This window comes from Saimiri boliviensis, chromosome 6 (assembly GCF_048565385.1).
Source record: "Saimiri boliviensis isolate mSaiBol1 chromosome 6, mSaiBol1.pri, whole genome shotgun sequence".
NCBI classification, from domain to species: domain Eukaryota; kingdom Metazoa; phylum Chordata; class Mammalia; order Primates; family Cebidae; genus Saimiri; species Saimiri boliviensis.
This window is the reverse complement of record NC_133454.1, coordinates 52,617,414-52,642,203: the sequence shown is the minus strand read 5'-3', so window position 1 is coordinate 52,642,203 and position 24,790 is coordinate 52,617,414. Positions and strand designations below refer to the sequence as shown.

Genomic DNA, 24,790 nt, shown 5'->3' with positions numbered 1-24,790 from the left:
CCTTTGTGGCCTCAAGGGCTAAAGTGGGACAACGCTGGTATTTTTGGTGATGAGGAGACACTTTTTTTGTTAAGGGAGGTTGGGTGATCGTTGAACTGGGACAGAGGTCACAGTAGAGGTCACCTTGGCGATTCCAGCGGCGGTGGGGGGCTGGCTGTGGGTCGGGCATCCTGCGCCCCCGACTCGGGAAAGGCGGCGGAGGCTTCGAGGTCGGGGGCCCACCGGAGGTTCCTACCGCCAGCGCCCGGAGGGGGGCACTCGGGAGCCAGCGCCTCAGGAACCGGGGCCCACGCGGGAAGGTCGAGCCCGCCGGTGAGGTCACGGTTGCCATGGCTCCGGGCAGTGACGCGCGTCGGCACGTGACCTGCGGTTGCCATGGCGGCGGGCGCCGGACGGCGAGGGCGCCCCGCCTCCCCGAGTGACGTCCGCGGCCCCCCCCTTTCCCGCCCCCCCTTGCCCCCTCCCCCGAGCCGGCTCCCCGCGGCCCCGGAGGTTTCACTGCACAACAAGATGGCGGCGGCGGCGGCGAGCGGAGCTGGCGGGGCTGCCGGGGCCGGGGCGGGGGGAGCCGGGCCCGCGGGCCGCCTGCTGCCTCCGCCCGCGCCGGGGCCCCCGGCCGCCCCCGCTGCCGTGTCCCCCGCGGCCGGCCCGCCGCGCCCCCCAGCCCCGGCCTCCCGCGGACCCATGCCCGCCCGCATCGGATACTACGAGATCGACCGCACCATCGGCAAGGGCAACTTTGCGGTGGTCAAGCGGGCCACGCACCTCGTCACCAAGGCCAAGGTACCGGCGCGGGGCCGGGCGGCCGTCGGAACGTGGCGGGGCCGGGAGGGGCCCGCGCCCCCAGCCGGGGGGTCGGGACAGCGAGCGCGGCGCGTGGTGGGAGCGTTGGGGGCCGGCCGCGGCGGGGCGGGCGCGGAGCGGGGACGGACACCTGGGACCCCAGACGGCGGAACTCCACGCAGGGGGCCGGGGCCACAGAGCACCGGCCCTGGGAGCTCGGGAGCCCGGGAGCCGGGCGCGGGGAGGGTGCTCGGGGCTGAGGGCAGGGGAGTAAAGGGGGTGATTGGAAAGAAGGGGTCGGAGCTCCCCGAGGGCCGGGAGACTGTAAGCCAAGAAGTCTCTGCAACCAGCAGCTAGGAAGTCAGAAGGGAATGAGGGCAGGGGCATACGAAATGTGGACCGGGAGGATGGGGGAAGACCAGGGTGGGTGGAGTGGCAGACCCGGGCTTGTGAGGGGACCCAGGACGGCTGGGGCACGGACTGGGGATGGGCACGGCTGCAGGGCGCTGGGAGGTCTCAGGATCCTGGTGCCTTAAGGCAGAGATAGGAATCCGCATTTGATCGTCTAAGACTGATAGACGGTGCGAAGGGGAGCCCGAGGAGAGACACGATTAGTGGAGGAGGCAGTGAGGAAAATGGGGAAATAGGGGGAAATTGCTTTGCTTGTCCACAGGAAGGGGCCCAGGGAATGGAGGAGTTGGAGTGGGGGTGGGGGGGTTGTCCCAGGTTTATAATGGCACTAGGTAATCAGGGGTTAACCAATTTGGGGGAGCTGATTGCTGGTTATTTTTAGTTGTTGGAGGGCCGGGAATAGTGGGCTTTGTAGAACCCAGGGTGGGCTTTCACTGGTCGAGGGGGGAAGCTTGTGATTGAAGAACCCAGACACCGGGAGAACACTCATGGAGCCCTTAGGTTCTTAAAGGGATTTGAGGTGCCGTAGGAGTGGGATTGGCCAAGGTCAATTAGGAAGCTATCCATGTATGCATATAAAATTCCTTCTTTGAAGAAATACGGTAGCACCTTCACGTAGCCTTCATTGGGAGGATTGGAATCTAAGACATTAGGAGCAATCTTTTGGTTTTGGTGGAACCCGCAAAGCCCATTTTTACTCCAGAATTTTCTTTGCTCAATATCTTCCCTGAATGAATACTTTTAATGTAGTCATTCATTATGTTTGAAACTGCAGCTTGTGTTTTCCCTCAACCTGAGGAATGAAGAACCCTTGCAGCTGCTGCCGCCCGCCTCCTACCAAAGCTACATCAGTCCCCTTCACCTCCTCAGCCTAGCCTCTGGTTATCATGACCTACCTTGTTTTTGCTTTTATGGCCGTGGCTTGTTTTCTGAAGCCAGTGACTTATCTAGGCCTTCTCTCCTGATCACTTGCAACCTGAAGTTCCTTCCCCACCATCTTTCTGCCAAAGGCTGCAAGGGGCCCTTCTTACCAGGGTGTCAGGGTGGGTGGCTGTGGCGAATTGATTGGTCAGTTTCACTTCCTCTGGAGGGCCCTCTTCAGCCTTTTTTGCCCGTTTTTATCACAGGGCCTCAAGTCTGCAGGTCAGAGCTGGATGAGATACCAAAGTCCGGGGCTCCCTCAGACCCTGAGGGGAAGTCCGGGGAAGTCGATTGAGCCAAGACTATGGTGTGCTTCCTTACTTGCCACCCGGCCCCTCACCGTGTTTCCAGTCTAGTTTACTATCAGCCAAGGCAAACTTCTATTTACAAACAATATGCCTTGTTCCTTGTTGTGCTGTTCATTTTTTTTTTCTCCTTATTTTCTGTGTAATAACTTTGTGCTCCTGTGGTTATTTTGCTCTGACCTCTGGGGGATAGTCTCTATGAACTTAATTGGTTGCCTGGTTTATGGTTTCATGATTTAAAGAATTTTGAATCTTCCAGCTCTTGGATACACCAAAATATTGATAAAATCTGTTACAGACAGGGTTGAATGCTTTTGTAAATGTAATTGCAAACAGTTGATTGTTGGCTTTAATCTAAAAGAGAGATTTCTGTCTTCAGTAGTCAGCAGAGCGGGTGCCTAATTATGGCTGGTCCGGCTGCTTTCTCATTTTCATGTGTGTGTATGTGTGCGTGTGTTTTTCATAGCTTTTCTCTGAGACCTTGGTATCCTTTAGGACTGCAACATTTTAAACATTGGCGTGTTTACAAATGGGTGTCACTGTTTGTGTTGGTTTTTATCTTTGATCATTTGTGGTGTGCAGTTATGCAATTCCTATGTATGGAAATACTCAGTCTTGAATGAGACTGAAATGGCTTGGACAATGAGTTGCATGTGTGAGGGAACCACACCAGCATTCATTTGTGTTTCTGTAGCAGTGTGCAATTTCCTAGTTACAGTTACAAGTGCTGTATCTTTTGCTGCTTAAATTACTCAGACTACATGAGTGAAGCTTAATTCACAAGGAGTTGTCATGTGCTCTGGGTGAACCATGAGCATATCTTGGCCTGCTCCATGCTCCTCTGAATCCCCTTTGGAAGGGGTTCTCAAATGCTGACAGCTTAGATGTGCCTAACAGCTGTTGACATACAGTATGATGGCCTATTAAGGTTATGGTTTGGTTATATAATGGTGGGAAGGTACATAGGTATTAGAAGTTGCTGAAGCTGCTGCTTCAGTTAACTCAGGTTGATTTTTTTCTCCCTATGCACTGCAGCCTTTATCTTACTTCTGCAGAGGGGTCATTTGGAAACAGAGTTATTTTTTCCCCCATCTATTTCCAGAATGTATCATTTGTTGCTTTGTCTTTTAGAGGTGTGTGATTTCCCCCCCCCCCCCTTGCAGGAAATAGTCTGGGCGTTCTTATTACCATGTATAACAGTCAGACAGAGGTAATTCAGATGATACCTGTGTTGGCTGAAGGAGGTTAGGTAATAGGTATTTTCTGAACATCAGAAATAATTATGCCCCCCCCTCCCTTTTTTTAAACACATGTGACCCATTCCAAGGACTAAGAGACTAAAGTAAACCTCATTTATTGAGTAGGATACTGCACTCCATTCAATACTAAGTGGTTAACTTGGCCCTTTCCCAAATTCTGTTAACTCTCAAACCTTGTAGAGTGGGATCCTGGGATGAATAAAATCAGTAGAGAAAAGTGAAGCTTTTCCTATTTGGTTGTTGGTTACTTTTGCAGCACGGCATTCATGAGCTCAGACTTCATATTGGCAGCACTGCAGTGCTTCGAGCGGCACTGCAGAACAGTTACCGGGAGAGAATGTTCAGCTGTGACATACTTTGGTTAGTAGCTCACCCTGGCTGTCTTTGTCCTACCTGCTTTGATTTCCTTTTTTTGGAGGAGCCTTACTTAGCCTGAGGTTCTCTGGCTCTGTTTTTTTTTGGTAGAAAACTATAAAGCATTAAAGATATTTTTAAAAAAGAATATTTTCTGCTCTCAAATTGATGGTAGTCTGTTGCCTGTGCCTAATTATACCTTCACTAGTTGGATGATGGGGAACAAAGAGTAGACAGATTTTATATGCAATTTTTTTTTCTTTTTTAAAATATTGGGGCAGGATCTTATTCTGTTACCTAGGCTGGAGTGCAGTGACACTGTCAAACTTCACTGTAACCTCAAAGTCTCAGGCTCAAGAGATCCTCCCGCCTTAGCTTCCTAAGTAGCTGGGGCGACAGGCTTACACCACCACACTCAGTTGATTTAAAAATTTTTTTCTTGTAGAGGTGGGGTCTCATTACATTGTCCAGGCTGGTCTTGAACTTCTGGACTCAAGTGATCCTCCTGTTTCAGCCTCCCAAAGTGCTGGGATTATGGCATGCATCTGTAACCCAAATGCTTGGCCTGTATGCATTTTTTAAGTATGCATGAATATAAAAGCCTGTGGTCAAATACATTTAAACTAGGTTTCAACAAATATATATCACTTGCCTGTTACTGGTTTATTGTAAGAGTTCCAGCTTTGGATAAAGCAACCTGAGTTTGAATCTCTTGCTGCTTAATAGTCGGGTATTCTTAGGTTGTGAGAAGTTACTTAACTTCCCTGTGCTTGGGTTTACTCATCTGTAAAATGGGGTAACAATAGTACTTACCTTACAAGTTTGGGTATTATGAAGATTAAAGAAGATAGTGTATGTACAACTCTTGGCATAAATGTTACTATCATCATCATTTTTATCAGGTGTTGTAGTAACATAATAATATTATGGACATGATAGTCCTTTTTTTTTTTGGCTTTTCACCCCTTGGGCACAGTTCATGAATGTGTATGCCATTACTTTTGCGTAGGTAGAGGCCATCCTTATGATACACTTTCACGGTTAAAAAAAAAAGTTTGTTGGCCGGGTGTGGTGGCTCACGCCTGTAATCCAAGCACTTTGGAGGCCAAGGTGGGTGGATCACCTGAGGTCAGGAGTTCAAGACCAGCCTAACATGGTGAAACCCCGTCAATTAAAAAAAAAAAAAAAAAGAAAAGAAAAAGAAAAAGAAAAAAAAAAGTTTGCTACTATTTCAGGTGCCACTTTGAGATAGTTGGATTTAATTCCAATGGGGTACAGGCTGGCTAATCTCATGAAATCAGCATTTTAAAATGTACATTTTCATTAGTTAAACTTTTTTTTTTAAACAGCAATGAGACTTATTTAATGAAAACTGTGACTAACACTGGCTTTTGCTTTGGGCTGCCTTGAATTTTCAGTGTGTTTTGTGTAATTTTGTTACGTTGATGATGGAACGGAAGCGAGTGTAGTCTTTTCTCTAGAGGTTCACTTAAATTCAGTGGTGAGTATGTAGAAATGTTCCTGCCATCTCAGGAGCACATTTGCTCTTGTGTGTACAGGCAAAGGCCTTAGAAGGCCAAGGTCAGAATTCTTAACTTTAAGTATTACACAGAGAAGACATTTTGCCCTATGACCCTATTCCAGATATTGACTAGCCAGGGCACATCTGTGTGGTTTAGTGCAAACTCATTTCCATGAGGAGAACAAGGCAAAGTGGGCTAAAAGCATTATTTTCGCCTCTAAGAAGAGTTTAATGAAGCACATAAGATGATGCTTTCACCCATTAGAAAACTGAAAACAAGATTCATTGGTAAGTAAGAGAAAATCATGTCAAAAAGAAATTGAAAGCAAGATTTACATTAGATACATTTGAGGAAGATAGCCCCATCCCTAGACAATCTAGAAGTGACTATTGAAACATGACTATGTTCACTTTGATACAGTAGTGATGGGGTTACTGAATGTTTTTGGAATTTTTTGAGAAGCTAAGACTGATTGAGACTAGTCTCTCCAGAGTCAAAATACCAGTATTCCACTCTCAACATCAAAGATGTTTATTTTAACATTTTGACTTTGGTGCCAGCTCCCTAGAAAGTCATAGATCTCGCTGAAGCCAGAGGTGCCCAGACTAGTTACTTCTGTGCCAGAAGTGCTGTTTTCATTTTTCAGGCTTCAATCTGGCTAATGTTTTCTAGTTCATCACATAAAAGAGAACAAAATGGATGCTTTGAAAAGAAAAAGAAATGCTTTCTACTCATCAGAGCCACTGTAACTGTAAAACAACACCTAAGACATCTGCGCAGAGATGGAACCTTTCCCTTAATTATTTATTCATTCAACACATTTATTGAATGCAGATTTTTTTTGTCAGGTTCGATTTTAGGGTCTGGAGTGCACCAATGAACAAGGGAGACAAAAAGCATCTGCCTGTCTGGAGCTTACTTTCTAGTAGAAGGAGACAGACACGAGACATGTAAAAAAATTAAAAATTTCATATAGGGAAGAATACCAGGAAGAAAATAAATGGGCTAGAGAATGTCTGGGCAGGGCCGCTACCTCAGGTAGAGTGGTCAGGGAAGACTTTTCTTTCCAAGATGATGGTATTTGAGCTGAGACCTGAGTGATGAGAAAAAACGTACCTGGGAAGATATGGAAGACAGAATATTCCATGCAGAAGGAATGGCACGTGCAAAGGCCATGGGGCAGAAGTGAGCTTGGTTTGGCTAAAAATTAGACACAAGGTTGTGATGCCATGGTACTGTAGCAAACAAGTGGGTTGGGGGGAAGGTATGAGGCCAGACATGTAGGAAGGGCCAGATCATCTGGGTCTTACGGCCATTTTATGGAATTGGGTGTGACATAGGGTTAACATCAGAGAGTATGAAGCAGAACACTAATATCACCTAATTTATGTTTTTAACACTTGGTTGGATGTGGTGGCTCATGCCTGCAATTCCAGCGCTTTGAGGGCATGAGGCAGGAGGATCACTGGAGGCCAGGAAGTTGAGACCAGCCTGGGCAACATAGTAAGACCTCATCTCTACAAACAGCTTAAAAATTATCTGAGTGTAGTGGTGCGCATCTGTGGGCCCAGCTACTTGGGAGGTGGAGGCGGGAGGATCACTTGATCCTGGGAGTCTGAGGCTGCAGTTAACTACAGTCACACCATTGTGTCCCAGCCTGGGTGATGGAGTGAAATCCCGTCTCAAGAAAACAAAACAAAACAAAGCAGCAACTCATGCTGGTTATTTTATGGTTAAGAGCAAAAATCCTTTTCTGGTGGCATTTCTTCGGACAAGGGAGTGTTTGCTTTTAACAACTTATATTCTTTTTCACTGTGAAAGAATGCGGACATAAATTGCACGTAAATTAAGCATGATCAGCCTACAAGTATTTGTTGATTTATTGGGTGTGAAAAAGACCTCAGAGAGGTTCTATTCTAGTTCTATCTTTTCCAGAGTCTGGAAAGACAGACTTAACAGAATTTATAATCTCGGGTTTTTAGGGACTTTTAAAGTCATTTAGACCAATTATCCATTAGATTCATGACTGAGATGTGAAGAAAATAAAAAGGAATAGAAGTAAACACAACATGTAATGACCATAAAAACAGTCTGCCTTATGTAGTTTTCTCTATCATTGTATCTAGCTAACTCCTAGGGAATATGAGTAATTATACATTTGTACTGCTGGGCTGGTCAGAGCTACCTTTGAGGGTATGTTTCTTAGACGGACTCCTCACTTACTAAATCTCTAACAGTTTCCAGGAATGGTGACATCTTTTTTTTGGAGACGGAGTTTTGCTCTTGTTGCCCAGGCTGGAGTGCAGTGGCGCGATCTCAGCTCACTGCAGCCTCCGCTTCCCAAGTTCAAGAGAGTCTCCTGCCTCAGCTTCCTGAGTAGCTGGGATTACAGGCATGTGCCACCATGCTCATCTAATTTTGTATTTTTAGTAGAGACAGGTTTCTGCATGTTGGTGAGGCTGGTCTCGAACTCACAACCTCAGGTGATCTGCCCGCCTTGGCCTCCCTAAGTGCTGGGATTACAGGTGTGAGCCACCGTGCCCGGCCTGACATCTTATAGCTCATTAAGAGGACTGGTCATCTAGATATATACCTTGATGACACAGGTGAAGGTCAAGAGAACCACTTCTATCAAGGGTTCCTCTTTTTTTTTCCTTCATTATCCTAACTAAACACAGGGAAGGGTTCTTCTTAATATAGTTCTAGTTTCTGGTCTGTGGGCTATGTCTGTTCTCCAGATGAAATGACCTCACCTATCAGGTAGGTGAGTCCCTGGCTCCTCCTAATACTGAGTAGCTTGATCCCTTTCCAGCACAGTAGTATAGTCATACAGTCCCATGGATGACTGATAACATCGAGAGGGTGAAAGTTATAAACATTCGAATGGGCTTTTATCCTAATCTAATAAAACATTGCTAAATAAATGGCCTAGGCAATGTCTTTGAGAAGTCTCAATAGCCTTGCATGAGTTGGCTTGAAATGCTTCTTTTGGACCTTTTCAGAATAGAATTGCGGAAGCTAGGACTAAACTGTTGGATGAGCCATCATGAAGTTATGTCAGGAACATATTTGTGTTTAGCAGGTGTGTGATCTGTGCTAGACAAGGAGCCACTGATGGTATTTTATCTCAGACTTAGGTTTTTCAAAGAGGTAGGAATCAGATTTTGAACACTTAGCTGCATTTCCCAGAAATGGGAATGGAAAGACAAGCAGTCTCATTGCCTGTCAAAGCTTGTCTGTGTGGGCTGAGCTCATTCAGTTGGATACTTTTGGCCAGTTATTTTAAACTAAATTTAGGTTTTGATTGGGAAATTCTGAAAAATTATCAAATTTCTGCCTAGTTTCAGCTCCAGCACATGTTTACTGGCAGTGTTCTTTACTTCCTATAGCTCCATACAGAAGAATTGAATGTGAAAATGTGGGTTAGTTGCCGACATCTCTTGAGACTGAATTTTTTGGAGAAATTTTTTATTCCATCCATCCATCCATCCATCCATCCATCCACCCACCCACCCATCCTTCCATCCAATAAACTAGCAAAATTATCACAAATAGAAATGGACGATGTATGGCACAAAGTTCAGAAGATGCAAAGGAATGTTCAGTGAAATGAAGTCTTTCTACCACCCTAATACCTGAGTCACAGTTTTTTACTCTTAAACATTTGTTAATGGCATCTCTGGATTAGTCCGAGTGCTAGAAGCTGTTCATTTTCAGACAGTGCTATAATTTCTTTTTTTCTTTTTCTTTTTTTTTTTTTTGAGGAGGAGTTTCACTCTTGTTACCCAGGCTGGAGTGCAATGGCGCGATCTCGGCTCACTGCAACCTCCGCCTCCTGGGTTCAGGCAATTCTCCTGCCTCAGCCTCCTGAGTAGCTGGGATTACAGGCACACGCCACCATGCCCAGCTAATTTTTGTATTTTTAGTAGAGACGGGGTTTCACCATGTTGACCAGGATGGTCTCGATCTCTTGACCTCGTGATCCACCCACCTTGGCCTCCCAAAGTGCTGGGATTACAGGCTTGAGCCACCGCGCCCGGCGACAGTGCTATAATTTCTAAGTATCATTTTACTTAAAAGTAAAAAAAGAAAATACTTGGCCAGACATGGTGGCTCATGCCTGTAACCACAGCACTTTGGGAGGCTGAGACAGGAGGATCACTTGAACACCAGAGTTGGAGACCAGCCTGGGCAACATAGTGAGACCTTATCTCTACAAATAATAATAAAAAAAATAACTGGAGTGTGGTGGTGCATGACTATGGTCCTAGCTACTCAGGAGGCTGTGATGGGAGGATCACTTGAGCCCAGGAGGTCAAGGTTTCAGTGAGTGATGATCGTGCCACTGTACTCCAGCCTGGGCAGCAGAGCCAGAGTGCCTCTCAAAAAAACAAGAAAACAACAACAAAAAACAAAAACAAAAAAGGAAAAAAGAAAATACCTAACCTAACACCACTGCTCATTAGGATGGCACAGTGTGATAATCTAATGTGAACTCTGTGGGGGCAGGAATTTTAATCTGTATTACTTATGTTTAGTACAATGTCTGCACATATTCATTGAGTAAATGAATATTAGGATGAAAAAGTTTAAGAGCTGAGTTTGTTTTTATACCCTTAATACATCTTAGACTTTTATTATTGGAATTTTTTATCTACAGTTAAGATATTAAAGAAAACTAATTTTCTACCTTTTTCTCACAAATCTCTGAGTAAGGAGATTTTACAGCCCTTCTGGACTACTAATTGATTTTTGGCATATCTCAAACTTTTATTATTAGGAAGATCAGTGTATCTAAATTAAGTCCTGCAATTTAAGTTAAAATCCCTTAGTTTTTTGTTTTTTTTTTGAGATAGTTTCTTGCTTTGTCACCTAATGCTGGAATGCAGTGATATGATCATGGCTCACTGCAGTCTCTACCCTGTGGGCTCCAGTCATCCTCCTACCTCAGCCTACTGAGTACCTGGGACTACAGGTGCATGCCACCACACCCAGCTAATTTTTAAACATTTTATTTTATTTTTTTTGAGACTGAGTTTCGCTCTCGTTACCCAGGCTGGAGTGCAATGGCGTGATCTCGGCTCACCGCAACCTCCGCCTCCTGGGTTCAGGCAATTCTCCTGCCTCAGCCTCCTGAGTAGCTGGGATTACAGGCATGCGCCACCATGCCCAGCTAATTTTTTTTGTATTTTTAGTAGAGACGGGGTTTCACCATGTTGACCAGGATGGTCTCGATCTCTTGACCTTGTGATCCACCCGTCTCGGCCTCCCAAAGTGCTGGGATTACAGGCTTGAGCCACCGCGCCCGGCTAAACATTTTATTTTTTAGTAGAGATGGGGTATTGCTGTGTCGCCAGGCTGGTCTTGAACTCCTGGGCTCAAATGATCCTCCCTCTTTGGACTCCCAAAGTGTCGGGATTACAGGTGTGAGCTACCGTGCCTGGCCAACATCAGTTTTAATGTATGTGTACTCTACCATAACATTGCTGTTATTTTTTGAATCTTTTTTTTATAATTTTCTTTCTAGTTTTTCACTTTACAAATTTTCTGTGATAACCATTTTTGTGCTTAAGTCTTTGATGTATTTCTGATTTTTTGCTCTGGATATATTGTTGAAAGGGAAATTACTGTGCCAAAGGGAACACATGCTTGTACAACACCTGATATGTATATTGCCACATTGCTTTCCAGAAAGACTGCACTACAGTTAACCTCCTGAGCAGCGTATGAGCAGGCTTGTCTCACTGCAAGCCACACTGGCTCTCTATCTTATCTGTCTCCCCATCTACCTTTGTTGGCTTGGGGGTGTAGGGCTTTTAAGTCTCTATTCCACCTCTAAATCTGGTGCCATAGATACAGTACAAGTCAGGAGAAGGTTATAGCAGCTGTGTAATCTGTTTTTTTTTGTACCAAACCTGGAAGAGAAAAGAAAAGAATAAGTCTAACTTTCTTTTTTAGAGACAGTCTTGCTCTGTCACCCAGGGTGGATTGCAGTGGTGCACTCTCCACTCACTGTAATCTCTGCTTCCCAGGTTCAAGTGATTCTCCTACTTCAGCCTCCTGAGTAACTGGGATCATAGGCATGAGCTACCATGCCCGGCTAATTTTGTATTTTTGTAGAGACGGGATTTCACCACATTGGCCAGGCTGGTCTTGAAATCCTGACCTCAGGTGATCCGTCTACCTTGGCCTCCCAAAGTGCTGGGATTACAGGTATGAGCCACTGCGCCTGGCCTTTTTTTTTTTCTTTTTTTTTTTTGGATACCTAGTCTCACTTTGTTGCCCAGGCTAGAGCGTAGTGGCATGATCTCAGCTCACTGCAACCTCTGCCTCTTAGGTTCAAACAATTCTCCTGCCTCGGCTTCCCTAGTAGCTGGGATTACAGGTATCCACCACCACTCCTGGCTAATTTTTGTATTTTACTAGAGAAGGGGTTTCACCATGTTGGCTAAGCTGGTGTCAACTCCTAACCTCAAGTGATCCACCTGCCTCAGCCTCGTGGAGTGCTGGGATTACAGGTGTGAGTTACTGCGCCCAGACCATGCATTAATCTTTTTTTTTTTTTTTTTTTTTTTTGAGACGGAGTTTCACTCTTGTTACCCAGGCTGGAGTGCAATGGCACGATCTCGGCTCACCGCAACCTCCGCCTCCTGGGTTCAGGCAATTCTCCTGCCTCAGCCTCCTGAGTAGCTGGGATTACAGGCACGTGCCACCATGCCCAGCTAATTTTTTGTATTTTTAGTAGAGACGGGGTTTCACCATGTTGACCAGGATGGTCTCGATCTCTCGACCTCGTGATCCACCCGCCTCGGCCTCCCAAAGTGCTGGGATTACAGGCTTGAGCCACCGCGCCCGGCTCATGCATTAATCTTTTAAAAAGTGTGTATTATGGAAAATTTCAAACATAAATGAAGGTAGACGGAAAAATATCATGAGCCCTCATGTGCCTGTCACCTGGTTTAAATAGATGTCATCTTGTGGCTAATCTTTCTTTTATACCCTTTCCAGCTTCCCGCTTTTTTCCTGGATTTTGAAGCATATCCCAGAATCCTTTCATTTCATCTGTAAATATTTTGACGTGTATCTCTAAATAGATGTGGAGTCTTTAAAACAAACAAACAAACAAACAAAAAACCCAGGGCTAGGTATGGTGGTTCATACCCATAATCCTAGCACTTTGGGAGATCTAGGTAGGAGGCTCACTTGAGGCCAGTTCAAAACCAGCCTGGGCAACACAGTAGTAGTGAGGCCCCATCTCTACAAAAAAAATAAGAGGGCTGGGGGCGGTGGCTCAAGCCTGTAATCCCAGCACTTTGGGAGGCTGAGGCGGGTGGATCACGAGGTCAGGAGATCAAGACCATCCTGGTCAACATGGTGAAACCCTGTCTCTACTAAAAATACAAAAAATTAGCTGGGCATGGTGGCACTTGCCTGTAATCCCAGCTACTCAGGAGGCTGAGGCAGGAGAATTGCCTGAACCCAGGAGGCGGAGGTTGTGGTGAGCCGAGATGGCGCCATTGCACTCCAGCCTGAACAAGAACAAAACTCTGTCTCAAAAAAAAAAAAAAAAAAAGAATAAGTGAGCAGTGGATGGTGGTGAGTGGCTGTAGTTCTAGCTACTCGGGAAGTTGAGGTGGGAGGATTGCTTGAGCCCATGAGTTCCAGATTACGGTGTAGTAAACTATGATTGTGCCACTACATTCCAGCCTGTGTGACAGAGTGATAACCTTTCTCTAAGAGAGAGAGAGAAAAAAAAAAAAAGAAAGAAAGAAAGATTAACACATAAGGTAATGTCAAAATATTTTATCCTATGTTAAATGCTAATTAATACTAATTAATGTATATTAATATTTGTTAACATAGGTTAATATTTAGTTTACCTGTGGGTGCAGGGCCAGGCTTTTTCTTCGTATGCCCTAATTGGAGTTCCTTAATTTTGTTTCCATTAAATACACCCATAATTCATTACCTATAATTTCCAGTTTTGTTTGCTTTTTAAAACAATGTGAATTTAATGGCATTAGTGAAGCAATATTAGTACAAAATCTCTCTTGATTTTTATGCCTTCCTCCCATTCTTTTATACTTATCTCATTCACATCTAATTTACTCTGTCTTTTAAAACATTTGATATGGTTTTCATAGAAATGTTTTTCTCCTTAATTTTTTTTATCAGTTTACATGCTGTTTAATTAAATTACATACCTGTAATAACAAACTGGTATAAATAGGTTTGGCAGAAAAACAATTAATTGTTGGTAAGAATATGACTTAATAATGAGAGGCCAGGCCAGGTGCTATGGCTCACGCCTGTAATTCCAGCACTTTGGGAGACCAAGCCGGGTAGATCACCTGAGGTCAGGAGTTTGAGACCACCCTTGCCAACATGGTGAAACCCCATCTGTAGTGAAAATACAAAAAATTAGCCAGATGTGGTGGCAGGTGTCTGTAATGCCAGCTAATTGGGAGGCTGAGGCAGGAGAATCGCTTGAACCCAGGAGGTGGAGGTTGCAGTGAGCCAAGATCGTGCAATTGCATTCCAGCTTGGGCAGCAAGAGTGAGACTCTGTCTCAAAAAAAAAAAAAAAAAAAAGAGACTGGACACGGTGGCTCACGCCTGTAATCCCAGCACTTTGGGAGGCCAAGGCACGTGGATTACCTGAGGTCAGGAGTTGGAGACCAGCCTGGCCAACATGGTGAAACCCAGTCTCTACTAAAAATACAAAAATTAGCTGGGCGTGGTGGTGTGTGCCTGTAATCCCAGCTACTCATGAGACTGAGGCAGGAGAATTGCTTGAACCCGGGAGGCGGAGGTTGCAGTGAGCCAATATCCTGCCTCGGCACTCCACCTTGAGCCACCTCAGTCTCAAACAAACAAACCACAAAAAACTTAAATAATGGGAGCAGCAGAAGCATTTAAGAGTATGAGGCAGGTGCTATTAGTTGGGAACAGTTTGCATTTTGGGGGGCATTGGTTGCTTACTGAGACCAGGGGGAAGCATTGATTATTTCGGTAGGTTGGTTGAGTGAAGGTGAGAACTTCTGCATTAATTTACAATAATAAAGAAGTCAAAACTGTTAGAAATTTGAGGACAAGTTATTTTATAGGATCTTTTATTATTTATAATGTGTGCTTTGAGGTGGTATTTTTGTCCACTTATGTTAGAGTTTGCATGAACTGAACAGAATTTGATAATGAGCCAAGGAAACTAAAAACTTAGTGAAGAAACTGGCCGAACTCTGTAGTTTAAGAGGTTTATATCTGTTCACTGCCAGTGTAGTGTTCCATGGAACAAGTTGGCATTTTCATGTAGTAAGTTGTTTTCTGTTTCTGGCAGAAGCAATCTTGGTTCGTATGCCACAAGAAACAGAATTGTTTTTATTGTGGAAGACAGGAGCCGAGCTGTGTGTTTCTTATTAGAATGAGTTGGGCACCTGCAGGATTTCTTCTCTTTCTGCTTCCTGCCTCGTGTTGTCTTCTCCTTCTGTTAGAATGTTCTAATATTGCATAAGCAGCATTCCGACAATAGTTGAATTTTTTTGGTACTTCATTATTTTAAATCCTCAAAATGTTTTTAGTGATTGTATGTTCTTGGCTTACTTTCCATTTCTACATCAACAGGGATATTGTTATTCTAGTCAAATAGGGTAGTTGTATTCTGGCAATGATCTTTGTGTCCAAGTCAGCTGCAGAAACAACACTGTCATATATTATACCTAAGTATCTTACATGTGTATGGTAATTCTGGGAGGTAATTAAATGTTTGGATGGTACTACTTTATTATCTCTTTAAAGGATTTTATAATTCTCAGGAATAAAATAACTTGTTTGAAGCATGTTACTGATTGGCCTTTGACTATCCAAAGGGTAGCCAGTTATTTTAGCCTACTGCCTCTTTTGATCTCATTTTCTTCCTTCCTTTTGAGTCAGCAGCTGCATCCAGTGCCCTGCTCTAATTGAGCTCTTAGTAAAAGGGGTATTGTTATACCAAGTCACAACCTCATATAGCAGTGAGAGTATGTCAATGGTTAGATTTTTAGGCCAAGAATCCATTTGGAGTCACATTAGTTACATTACCTAAATTTCTCTTCCTTTTCTTATCCTGGTACCAGTGTTTTCTGCTTTTCCAGCTCTTTGGGGAACCTTTTTGGCCCATCAAAGTTGCCTGTGACAATCTGTAGTTAATGAACTGAGACTGGTGTGCGAGTCAGCGAATGTGTTTCCAGTTCCAGTTTTTACTAGCTAGCACTTTCATTTTGGGCAAATCACTTAACCTCAGGGGGCTTCCAGTTTAATTTGTAATTTTTTCAATTGCTTTATTGAGGTACATTTCACAGACCATTCAGCTCACCTAGTTTGTTTTTTTTAAAGTGTCTTCCTGGAGCTATGCAGCCATCACTAGGATACATTTTAGAACATTTTCATTCTCCTTAAAAGAAACATTGTACCCATTAGCAGCCACTGCTTATTTCTTTAACCTCTCTTCTTAGCCCTAAGCAACCGCAAATTAATCTCTAGATTTACCTCATCTGGACACTTCATATAAATGTAATTATGCAATGGGTGGCCTGTTAATTCTTTCACTTATCATAATGCCTTAAAGGTTCATGTGTGTTCTAGCATATGTTGGAATTTCATTTTTCTTTTTATGGCTGAATAATATTCTATTATATGGATATGTTGCATTTTAAAAATCCATTCATGAATTGATGGACATCGTTTCTACTTATTGGCCATTATGAACAATATAGTCTTGAACATTTGTGTACAAATTTTTGTTTGATCGCATTTTCATTTTTCTTGGGTAAATACCTAGGAGTGGAATTGCTATGTCATGTGGTGACTCCTTTAACTTTTTGAGCAACTGCCAAACTGTTTCCAAACTGCCCCATTTTATATTCTCACCTGCAATGTATGAGGGTTTCTGATCTGTCTACATCCAAAACTTATTTTCTTTCTTTTTGTTTTTGGCTATCCCAGTGGTTGTGAAGAAATATTTCATTGTGGTTTTGATTTGCATTTCCCTAATGAACAATGGTGGTGAGCATCTTTTTATGGACCAGTTGATCATTTGTATATCTCCTTTGGAGAAATATCTATTAACAACCTTTGCCTGTTTTTAAATTGGCTTATTTGTGTTTTTATTGGTGAGATGTGAGAATTTTTTATGATTGGGATACAAGCCCCTTATCAGATACATGATTTACAAATATTTTCTCCCATTCTGTGGGTTGTCTTTTCACTTTCTTGGTAGTTTTGTTTGCAGCACAAATGTCTTTAATTTTGATTCTCTGGTTTCTTAATTTATATAGTTATTTTAACTCTGAAACTATATATTTTATTGTGATTATTTTCCTCTGTGCTCATTCTGTACCTTTCTCCCATTTTCATATGGTTCTCCCTTTCCCAGGACATTTTCTAGCCTCAAAGACTTTAAAAACATCTGTTTATGTATTTGCCTATCTAATACATGTGTCTTAAAAAAATAATCAAACCTTACCAAATGCATAACAAAGAAAGTGGGACTGGGTGCGGTGGCTCAAACCTGTAATTCCAGCACTTCGGGAGGCTGAGGCAGGTGGATCACGAGGTCAAGAGATCAAGACCATCCTGGTCAACATGGTGAAACCCCGTCTCTACTAAAAATACAAAACATTAGCTGGGCGTGGTGGCACATGCCTGTAATCCCAGCTACTCAGGAGGCTGAGGCAGGAGAATTGCCTGAACCCAGGAGGTGGAGGTTGTGGTGAGCCGAGATCGTGCCATTGCACTCCAGCCTGAGTAACAAGAGCAAAACTCCGTCTCAAAAAAAAAACAAAAACAAAAAACAAAGAAAGTGAAAATTCCTCATCTCTCCAGAGAAAACGTTGTTAACATTTAACAACCAGATTTCTTCCTATTCACATGTTAACATTTTTAAAATTAAAAACGGAAATATACCGCAATCCAGTTTGCTACTTGTTTTTTCATTTAATAATATGTCTCCAACATTATTTCATGTCAGTATACTTTGTCCTAGTCTTATCATTTTTCGCCTGCAGAGTATTCTATTTTATGGATGTAATATATATAGTAGCCTATTGATAGATTTTAGGGTTGTTTCCAGATTTTATTTATTTTTTTTTTTTGAGACAGAGTATCTCTCTATCACCCAAGCTGGAGTGCAATAGCATGATCTTGGCTCATTGTAACTTTTGCCTCCTGGATTAAAGTGATTCTCCTACTTCAGAGTAGCTGGAATTCAGGCATCCACCACCACATCCGGCTGATTTTTGTATTTTTAGTAGAGGCTGGGTTTCACCATGTTGGCCAGGCTGGTCACGAACTCCTGGACACAAATGATCGCTCTGCCTCAGCCTCCCGAAGTGCAGGATTACGCATGTGAGCCACTGTGCCTGGCCCAGATTTTACTGTTTTGATTACAAATTTTACATAAGTTGTTTCTGCACATTTATATTTGCACACTTTTGCTAGTTTTTTTGTTCCATTTATTTGCTATTGCAATATTTACTACTCAGAATACTTAGAATTATTTTGAAAAAACAAGGGTTTTATTTAGTCTGACCTAGAGTCAACATCCCAAAAGTTATCTATTCTTTTCCATCATGATGTATACAATGTTATGATCTTCTTTTAAATTCAGATTCTTCATTTCCTTGGTTGTCGTATAGAATAATTTACTAGAAGTGGAATGCCTGGATCAGAGTATGAGTGCTTAAAATTATGTAGATGTTGCCAAATCACTCTCCAAGTAGGGCCATGCTTATTCATTCAACTTGAGCGTGTATGACAGTGCTTTTTGTGTTCTTTTTAACTCTGGCAAATAGCCTTTTTAGGGAATTAATCTGACAGGTGAAAAAAATGTCATTTTAATTTGTAGTTATTTATTAGTGTATTTGAACATCATTTAATTTGTTGTTTGGTTGTCTTTCTGCTTTGTCTATTTTTCTGTTGGGCTTTGGCTTGTTCTCATTTATCAATTGGCATAGCTTTATTATTACTATGAATTTTTTTTTTTTTAATTGAGACAGAATCTCACTCTGTTGCCTAGGCTGGAGTACAGTGGCATAGTCTTGGCTTACTGCAACCTCCATCTCCTGAGTTCGATTCTCACGCTTCAGCCTACCAAAGTGCTGGGATTACAGGCATGAGCTGTGGTGCCCAGCCTGTAATAGCGTTTTTAATATTAGGGAAATTGGTTCCTTATAAAATATATTACTGATATTTTTCTTTTTTTTGACTTTGTGTGTCTAATATAAAATGTAAATGTTTTAATTTTTACAGTCAGATTTTTTCCCCCTTTATGGCCTGGTTTTTAAATTCTAATTATATGAAAATATTTACCCATGTTTTTTTCAGCTACTTTTATGTTTTTTTTCAAAAAAATGTAAATCTTTGCTTCATGTGAAGTGCATTTTGATTTAAACCAAATGAAATAGGGACAAGTCGTAAAATTTATTGGAGTTGTAACTTCACATTTATTTTTGTGATTATTACTGGCTTCCTCCCACTTGACTGTAAGTCCCATGAGGGCAATGTATTGTGGTGGTGGTGGTGGTGTTTTTTCCTTGTTCTTATTTTCAGTGTCTCCAACAGTGCTTGCCTTGTAATGGGCCCTCATTTATTGAATAAATGAGTCTAGGTTTTTCTCTCGGTCTCTAGCTTCTCCTGACACAATTAATTACATAATTGCTCTTTTCCTTCATAATTTAAAAAGCAACTATATCATTTACAAAACCTCCATAGATACTTAGGTACATTTCTTAACTCTTTAATCCATTGAATGTGCTGTCTTTTCTTGCTTTGGTACTGTACAGCTTTAATTATGATAGCTTTATACTACTTAAAGTATATTTAGGAGGCCAACTTTATGTGCTCTTTTTTTTTTTTTTTTTTTAATTTTAAGTGATGCCCCTCCCCGCTTTAAGTGCTCTTAAATGTATTATACCATAGTTTGGGAAGCTCTGTAATCTCCTTTATTAAACTTTTTGCTATACCTTTGAAAACGTTCAGGTAACTTAACAATTAAACACCGAATCCATTCTGAAAGTCAGCCTGCAAAGCAGAAATAATTTTTGGGGTATTATTTGGTGTGAAGAGTTTTTCTAGGATATAACATACTTAATACTGGCATAACCTTTTTAGTTAATGTGTTTTAAAAAACTGTCTTTTTTATAACTGGGCATTTCTAGAAAAGCAACATTTTTGTCACAGTTTTTTTAATGCAGAATACAGGGGAGGTGGCGGAAAAGGTATCCTGGTAATTGTGTTGGCACCCTGCTAATGTTGAAGCAGGTAATGCAAAAGACATTACTTAAAAGTTTTAATGCAGATTTCCGTTTAGCCACCTTGATCTTCCCACCTTGTGCATGACACATCACCTTCCTGTGGCATACAGTATTTCCTGATTCGTTGACTGTGACTTTCGTGTTCAGGTAACATTGCTGAGTAATCACTTTCTTTTGTGTAGCCTTCTCTCTCTGTAGAACATCAGAAATGCTTAAAACTCTGACACAGAGCATTCGCTTGGGATTTTCTATAATGTCTTATGGTAGGAACCAACTTCAGGGTCTTGTGAGCATCAGAGAAGTTTAAATTCTAGGGAACTGAATTAATGGAACAGGGCATGCCTAATGTGATAAAATCCTAGCTTTCTTTGCAATTGGAACGTTTTTCTAGAGCGCGTCCTTGAAATTGTTTATTCTAAATAATTGCCAATTTACAAATGTATTTTCACATGATTACCTATTCTCTTTTCAAAAAACATAATGGGTTTTGTGAAGCTCTTTCAGACTTTCCTTAAAAAGCCTAGTGGATTTTAGAATAATTAACTTAGAATAATACACACATACACATATAGGTTTGTTTGGGACCCTTAGTCACCACCCTGGAATTAAGTGCCACTGAAAATAATTCTGGAATAAAGCGTTTTTATGTAGCAGGAATAGTTGACTTACGTGGGTTCTTCCCTTTGCACATTTTCTCTGGGTAGAAAATGAGCTTGTTTTTCTTTTAGTTGTATTAATTTTTTTTTCTCAATGCTAGTCTTAACTGAGAGATTTTTAGGCAGTTAACTCTCCCAGCACAGCAATAAGCAGCTTGTTAGTAGATATTATCTCTTGTTGATTTGTTACCCTTGAGATTCACTGTGCATGCAAAACACCTGTCTGCGTTTGAGCTTTGCTAGGTGTTTGGCTTTTGCGTTTGGCTGAAGATTTTTTCCAAAGAAAGCAAATAGCTATTGGGAAAAGAAAGAGTCAGCAAATTTCCATATGCTGTCATAGAAGAGATTTCCCAATTAGAAAGCTTTTGTAGGCTTAACCTTTTGCCCTAAAGTAACCTAGCATTTCATTATGTATTCCATTGAGGTTTTGGAGCTCTGTGCCAGAAAGTGAGGATCAAGGTTGAATGTGAAAGGAATATTCAGAGGATGAAGCTCATAGTCAACAAAGTGCTCCTTCATAGGCGAGGTCCAAAAATAACCTGCTTGCCATAGGGAGCAAAAATGGAGGTAGCATTAGCTGCTGTTTTGAGCAGGATGTCATGTCCTGTTATGTCATTCTAGAATGGTTTTTTGGTTTTGTTTAGCAACAGGGTCTTGTTCTGTTGACCAGGCTAGAGTGCAGTGTGGTGTGATCATAGCTCACAGTCATCTCAAACTCTTGGGCTCAAGTGATCCTCCCACCTCAACCTTCTGAATAGCGAGGACTATAAACACACACCGTTGCACTTAGCTACGTAGTGGCTTTATATTTAGCATAGACGGTGTCTTGGTTTGTTGCCTCGGCTGGTCTCAAACTCCTGGCCTGAAGCAGTTATCCTACCTTGACCTCCCAAAGCACTGGGATTATAGGCATGAGCAGCCATACCTGGCCTCATTCCAGAATAATTAAAATTATGTTTAAGGCAATATCATTTAAAATTTTATTTTGGGAGAATGTTGCCTTGGTAAATTGGTAAATAACAGTATTCTCAAAGTTTTGGGAAGAACACCTTTCTGGTAGGTTGAAGTAATTAACATAATTTACTTTTCTGTAAATAGGGAGATGGTCTGCATTAAACTCAATTAATTGTTGGAGCTCAAATTAATGATTCGCTTGCATCCTTTGGTGAATCTTGAGTGATTAAGAGGCAGAACTCAGTCTTTGGTTCAGAAAAGTTAGCACTGGAATGGATTCCCCAGCAGGCCCTGAAGGTAGGAGATGTTCTGGTTTAGAGAGCTCTTCCAAGGCTTGTGATAGAACCCTGCAACAGTAAGTTTTAAGAGTATCAATAACTGGCCAGGCGCAGAGGCTCATGCCTGTAATCCCAGCACTTTGGGAGGCCAAGGCAAGTGGATCATCTAAGATCAGGAGTTTGAGACCAGCCGGGTCAACATGGTAAAACCCTGTCTCTACTAAAAATACAAAAATTAGCCAGACGTGGTAGCAGGCGCCTGTAATCCCAGCTACTCAGGAGGCTGAGACAGAAGAATCGGTTGAACCTCGGAGGCGGAGGTTGTAGTGAGCCGAAATAGCGCCATTGCATTCCAGCTTGGGTAACAAAAGCAAAACTCTGTCTCAAAAAAAAAACAAAAAAAAACTATCAGTAACATAGAATGTGGACATGCATAGCACATAGATATATATTTAGCAAGTAACATAGAATGTGGTCATGCATAGCACATAGATACATATTTAGCAAGTCAGGAAATTTGGCTAGAAGGAATAAATTAACTCTAGTTACTTGGTGAGATCATGGAAGTAGTTTGTTTTAGGTGGTGGTAATTGTGAGTTTGAAGCTGGCACAGGAAATGAGTTGTCAGATATGCTGTCATCTTCATTAATGGTCCAACTTACTTCTCAGGTTTATAGTTGTATGAAGAGATGATATGCCTACTCCATTTAGGGAACTAGAGGTTCAAAATTGTAAAAGCTAAATAAAGAAGAGTGAAATACAGTGAAAAGTATCCTGTCCACACATACCCCATTATCATCCAGATTTCCATTCCCAGGGGCAGTTGGTATTATCAGTGTTTTGTATGTCCTGAGTTAGTTTATGTGTATAGAAGTAAATGTGAGTATCTATTACTTCCTCTTTTTTTTTTTAGACAGAGTCTTGCTCTGTCACCAGGCTGGAGTGCAGTGGCGTGATCTTGGCTCACTGCAACCTTCGCCTCCCAGGTTCAAGCGATTCTCCTGCCTCAGCCTCCCTAGTAGCTGGGACTATAGGCACACGCCACCACACCTAGCTAATTTTTATTTTTAGTAGAGAAGGGGTTTCGCCATGTTGGCCAGGATGGTCTCGATTTCTTGACCTTGTGATTCACCTGCCTTGTTCTCTTAAAGTGCTGGGATTCCAGGCGTGAGCCACTGTGTCTGGCCTTACTTCCTCTCTTAACACAAATTGTAGTAATACACAATAGTCTGCGTCTTACTTTTTTCACTCTTGTATCTCATGTAAAAATAGTCTACACAGTATTCCAATGAAAGGGTGTGTTATATGTCTATTTTTAGACATTCAGTCCTTTGAGTGTTTTTTTTTTTTAATCCCTTTGAGATGAAGTTTTGCTCTGTCACCCAGGCTGGAGTACAGTGGCATGATCTCGGTTCACTGCAACCTGCACCTCCCTGGTTCAGCAATTCCCCTGCCTCAGCCTCCCAAGTAGCTGGGATTATAGGCTCATGCCACCACACCCAGCTAATTTTTTTGTATTTTTAGTAGAGACAGGGTTTCACCATGTTGGCTAGACTGGTCTCGAACTCCTGACCTCAGGCAATCCACTTTGGCCTCCCAAAGTGCTGGGATTACAGGTGTGAGCCACCATGCCTGGCCTTGAGTTGTTTCTAAGCTTTTGCTAATAAAACAATCTACGGGATTTAAAAAAATATGTTAGGGTTTTATATTGACAAGTAAATATTGTCACGATAGAAACTTGCTATAACAATAATACCTTATTTCTGTCACACATGTTGATAAATGTCTATTTGAGCCTTCCTGTAAGTACGGCAGTTTTAAAATTATTTTTATTTTTGTTTTTGTTAAGTACAGCATTTTATGCTGCATGAAGTGTATCTGTTCAGAACTAGTAAAGTGGCAGAAGGAGAGGTAGAACCAAGGTCTTCTGAGTCCTATTTGAGTATCTGTCTACTTTACCCAATGTACATATGCTGTTGTGGGGCTGTAGGGAAGTGGGAGTGGGAGAATAAGAGGAAGTAGACCTAGGTGGGGCAAGCTTGAGATAGGCAGGGATGTATCTGTCATCCTAGAAACTGGCATCCTGTCTGCCAGGACTAAGAGGAGCTGGACATCAGCCTGCTACGGGGACATAAGGGCACTTAGGCACTGGCAGAGCACCATGGTTTGATTGCATCTTGGAGTACAGTAGTGTGGTAAGCCAAAGCATGGTAGTTCTGGAGAAACTGGGGACTGTCGGAGCTCCCTAGAATAGACTGGGTGAAACAGCAGTCACGATTTGCTAAGGAGGCTGGGCTACTTGGAAGGGTAAGGTAGGAGGATCACTTGAGCCTAGCAGTTCAAGGCGGCAGTGAACTATGACTGTGCCACTGCATTCCAGCCTGGGCAACAGGGCAAGACCCTGTCTCTTAAAAACATTGGTCAAGACCATGAAATAAGAACATAGGCCATAGTCAAAACATAACATTTTCTTAGAAGCTGTGGTATCAAGCATGTTAATAGTAAGGAGATAGCTGTAATGTGAGTCAGTTTTGGCATAAGATTGAGGACTGGGAAATAGCCTTCTTCCTCCAGAGGAGTAGTTAAGTCATCTTGCAACTGGAAGTAGAGAGCCATGGACATGTGAAGCTGATTCACGCTTTCATTATATAGTTAATACTCTTTGGAAACCTGTGTGTAGGCCTGGTCAACAGCCTTCCATCTTAATTGCCTTATGCTAAGTGCCTCCTACATTCTGTATACTTCATATAATTCTTGCTAGCCCCTCAACAGCTTTTTGCAAAGTAACTATTGTTATACATAATTTCTACTAAGAAAAGTGAGCTTCACTTAGGTAACTTGTCCAAAGTTCTTTATCTTGTAAGTGGTACACCTGAGATTTATAAGCAGGTCTGTATAACTCCAGGGCTCCTGTTCTTTCCATGATACCAGGTGTTAGGCACAAAAATTGGACAGTGGAATTCTAATCACAGCCGTACATAACCAGGAAGTATGAGTATGGATGAGTGTTGGTATGTAACCAGACAGCCTGTTTGTTATGGATGATTTGGGCTAAAAGA

At 42.3% G+C, this 24,790-nt stretch overlaps 1 protein-coding gene across 6 annotated transcripts in view; it reads left to right on the top strand.

The window, feature by feature from the left end:
• Nucleotides 1–484: 484 nt before the first annotated feature.
• Nucleotides 485–24,790, top strand: part of SIK3 (SIK family kinase 3) — a 241,417-nt gene continuing 217,111 nt past the window's right edge. For all 6 annotated transcript variants that reach the window (XM_039471143.2, XM_039471141.2, XM_039471144.2 and 3 more), the window contains exon 1: nt 485–783. In XM_039471143.2, coding sequence (XP_039327077.1) covers nt 511–783 — 273 coding nt within the window. In that variant the 5' untranslated portion in view covers nt 485–510. The remainder of the gene's footprint in view (nt 784–24,790) is intronic.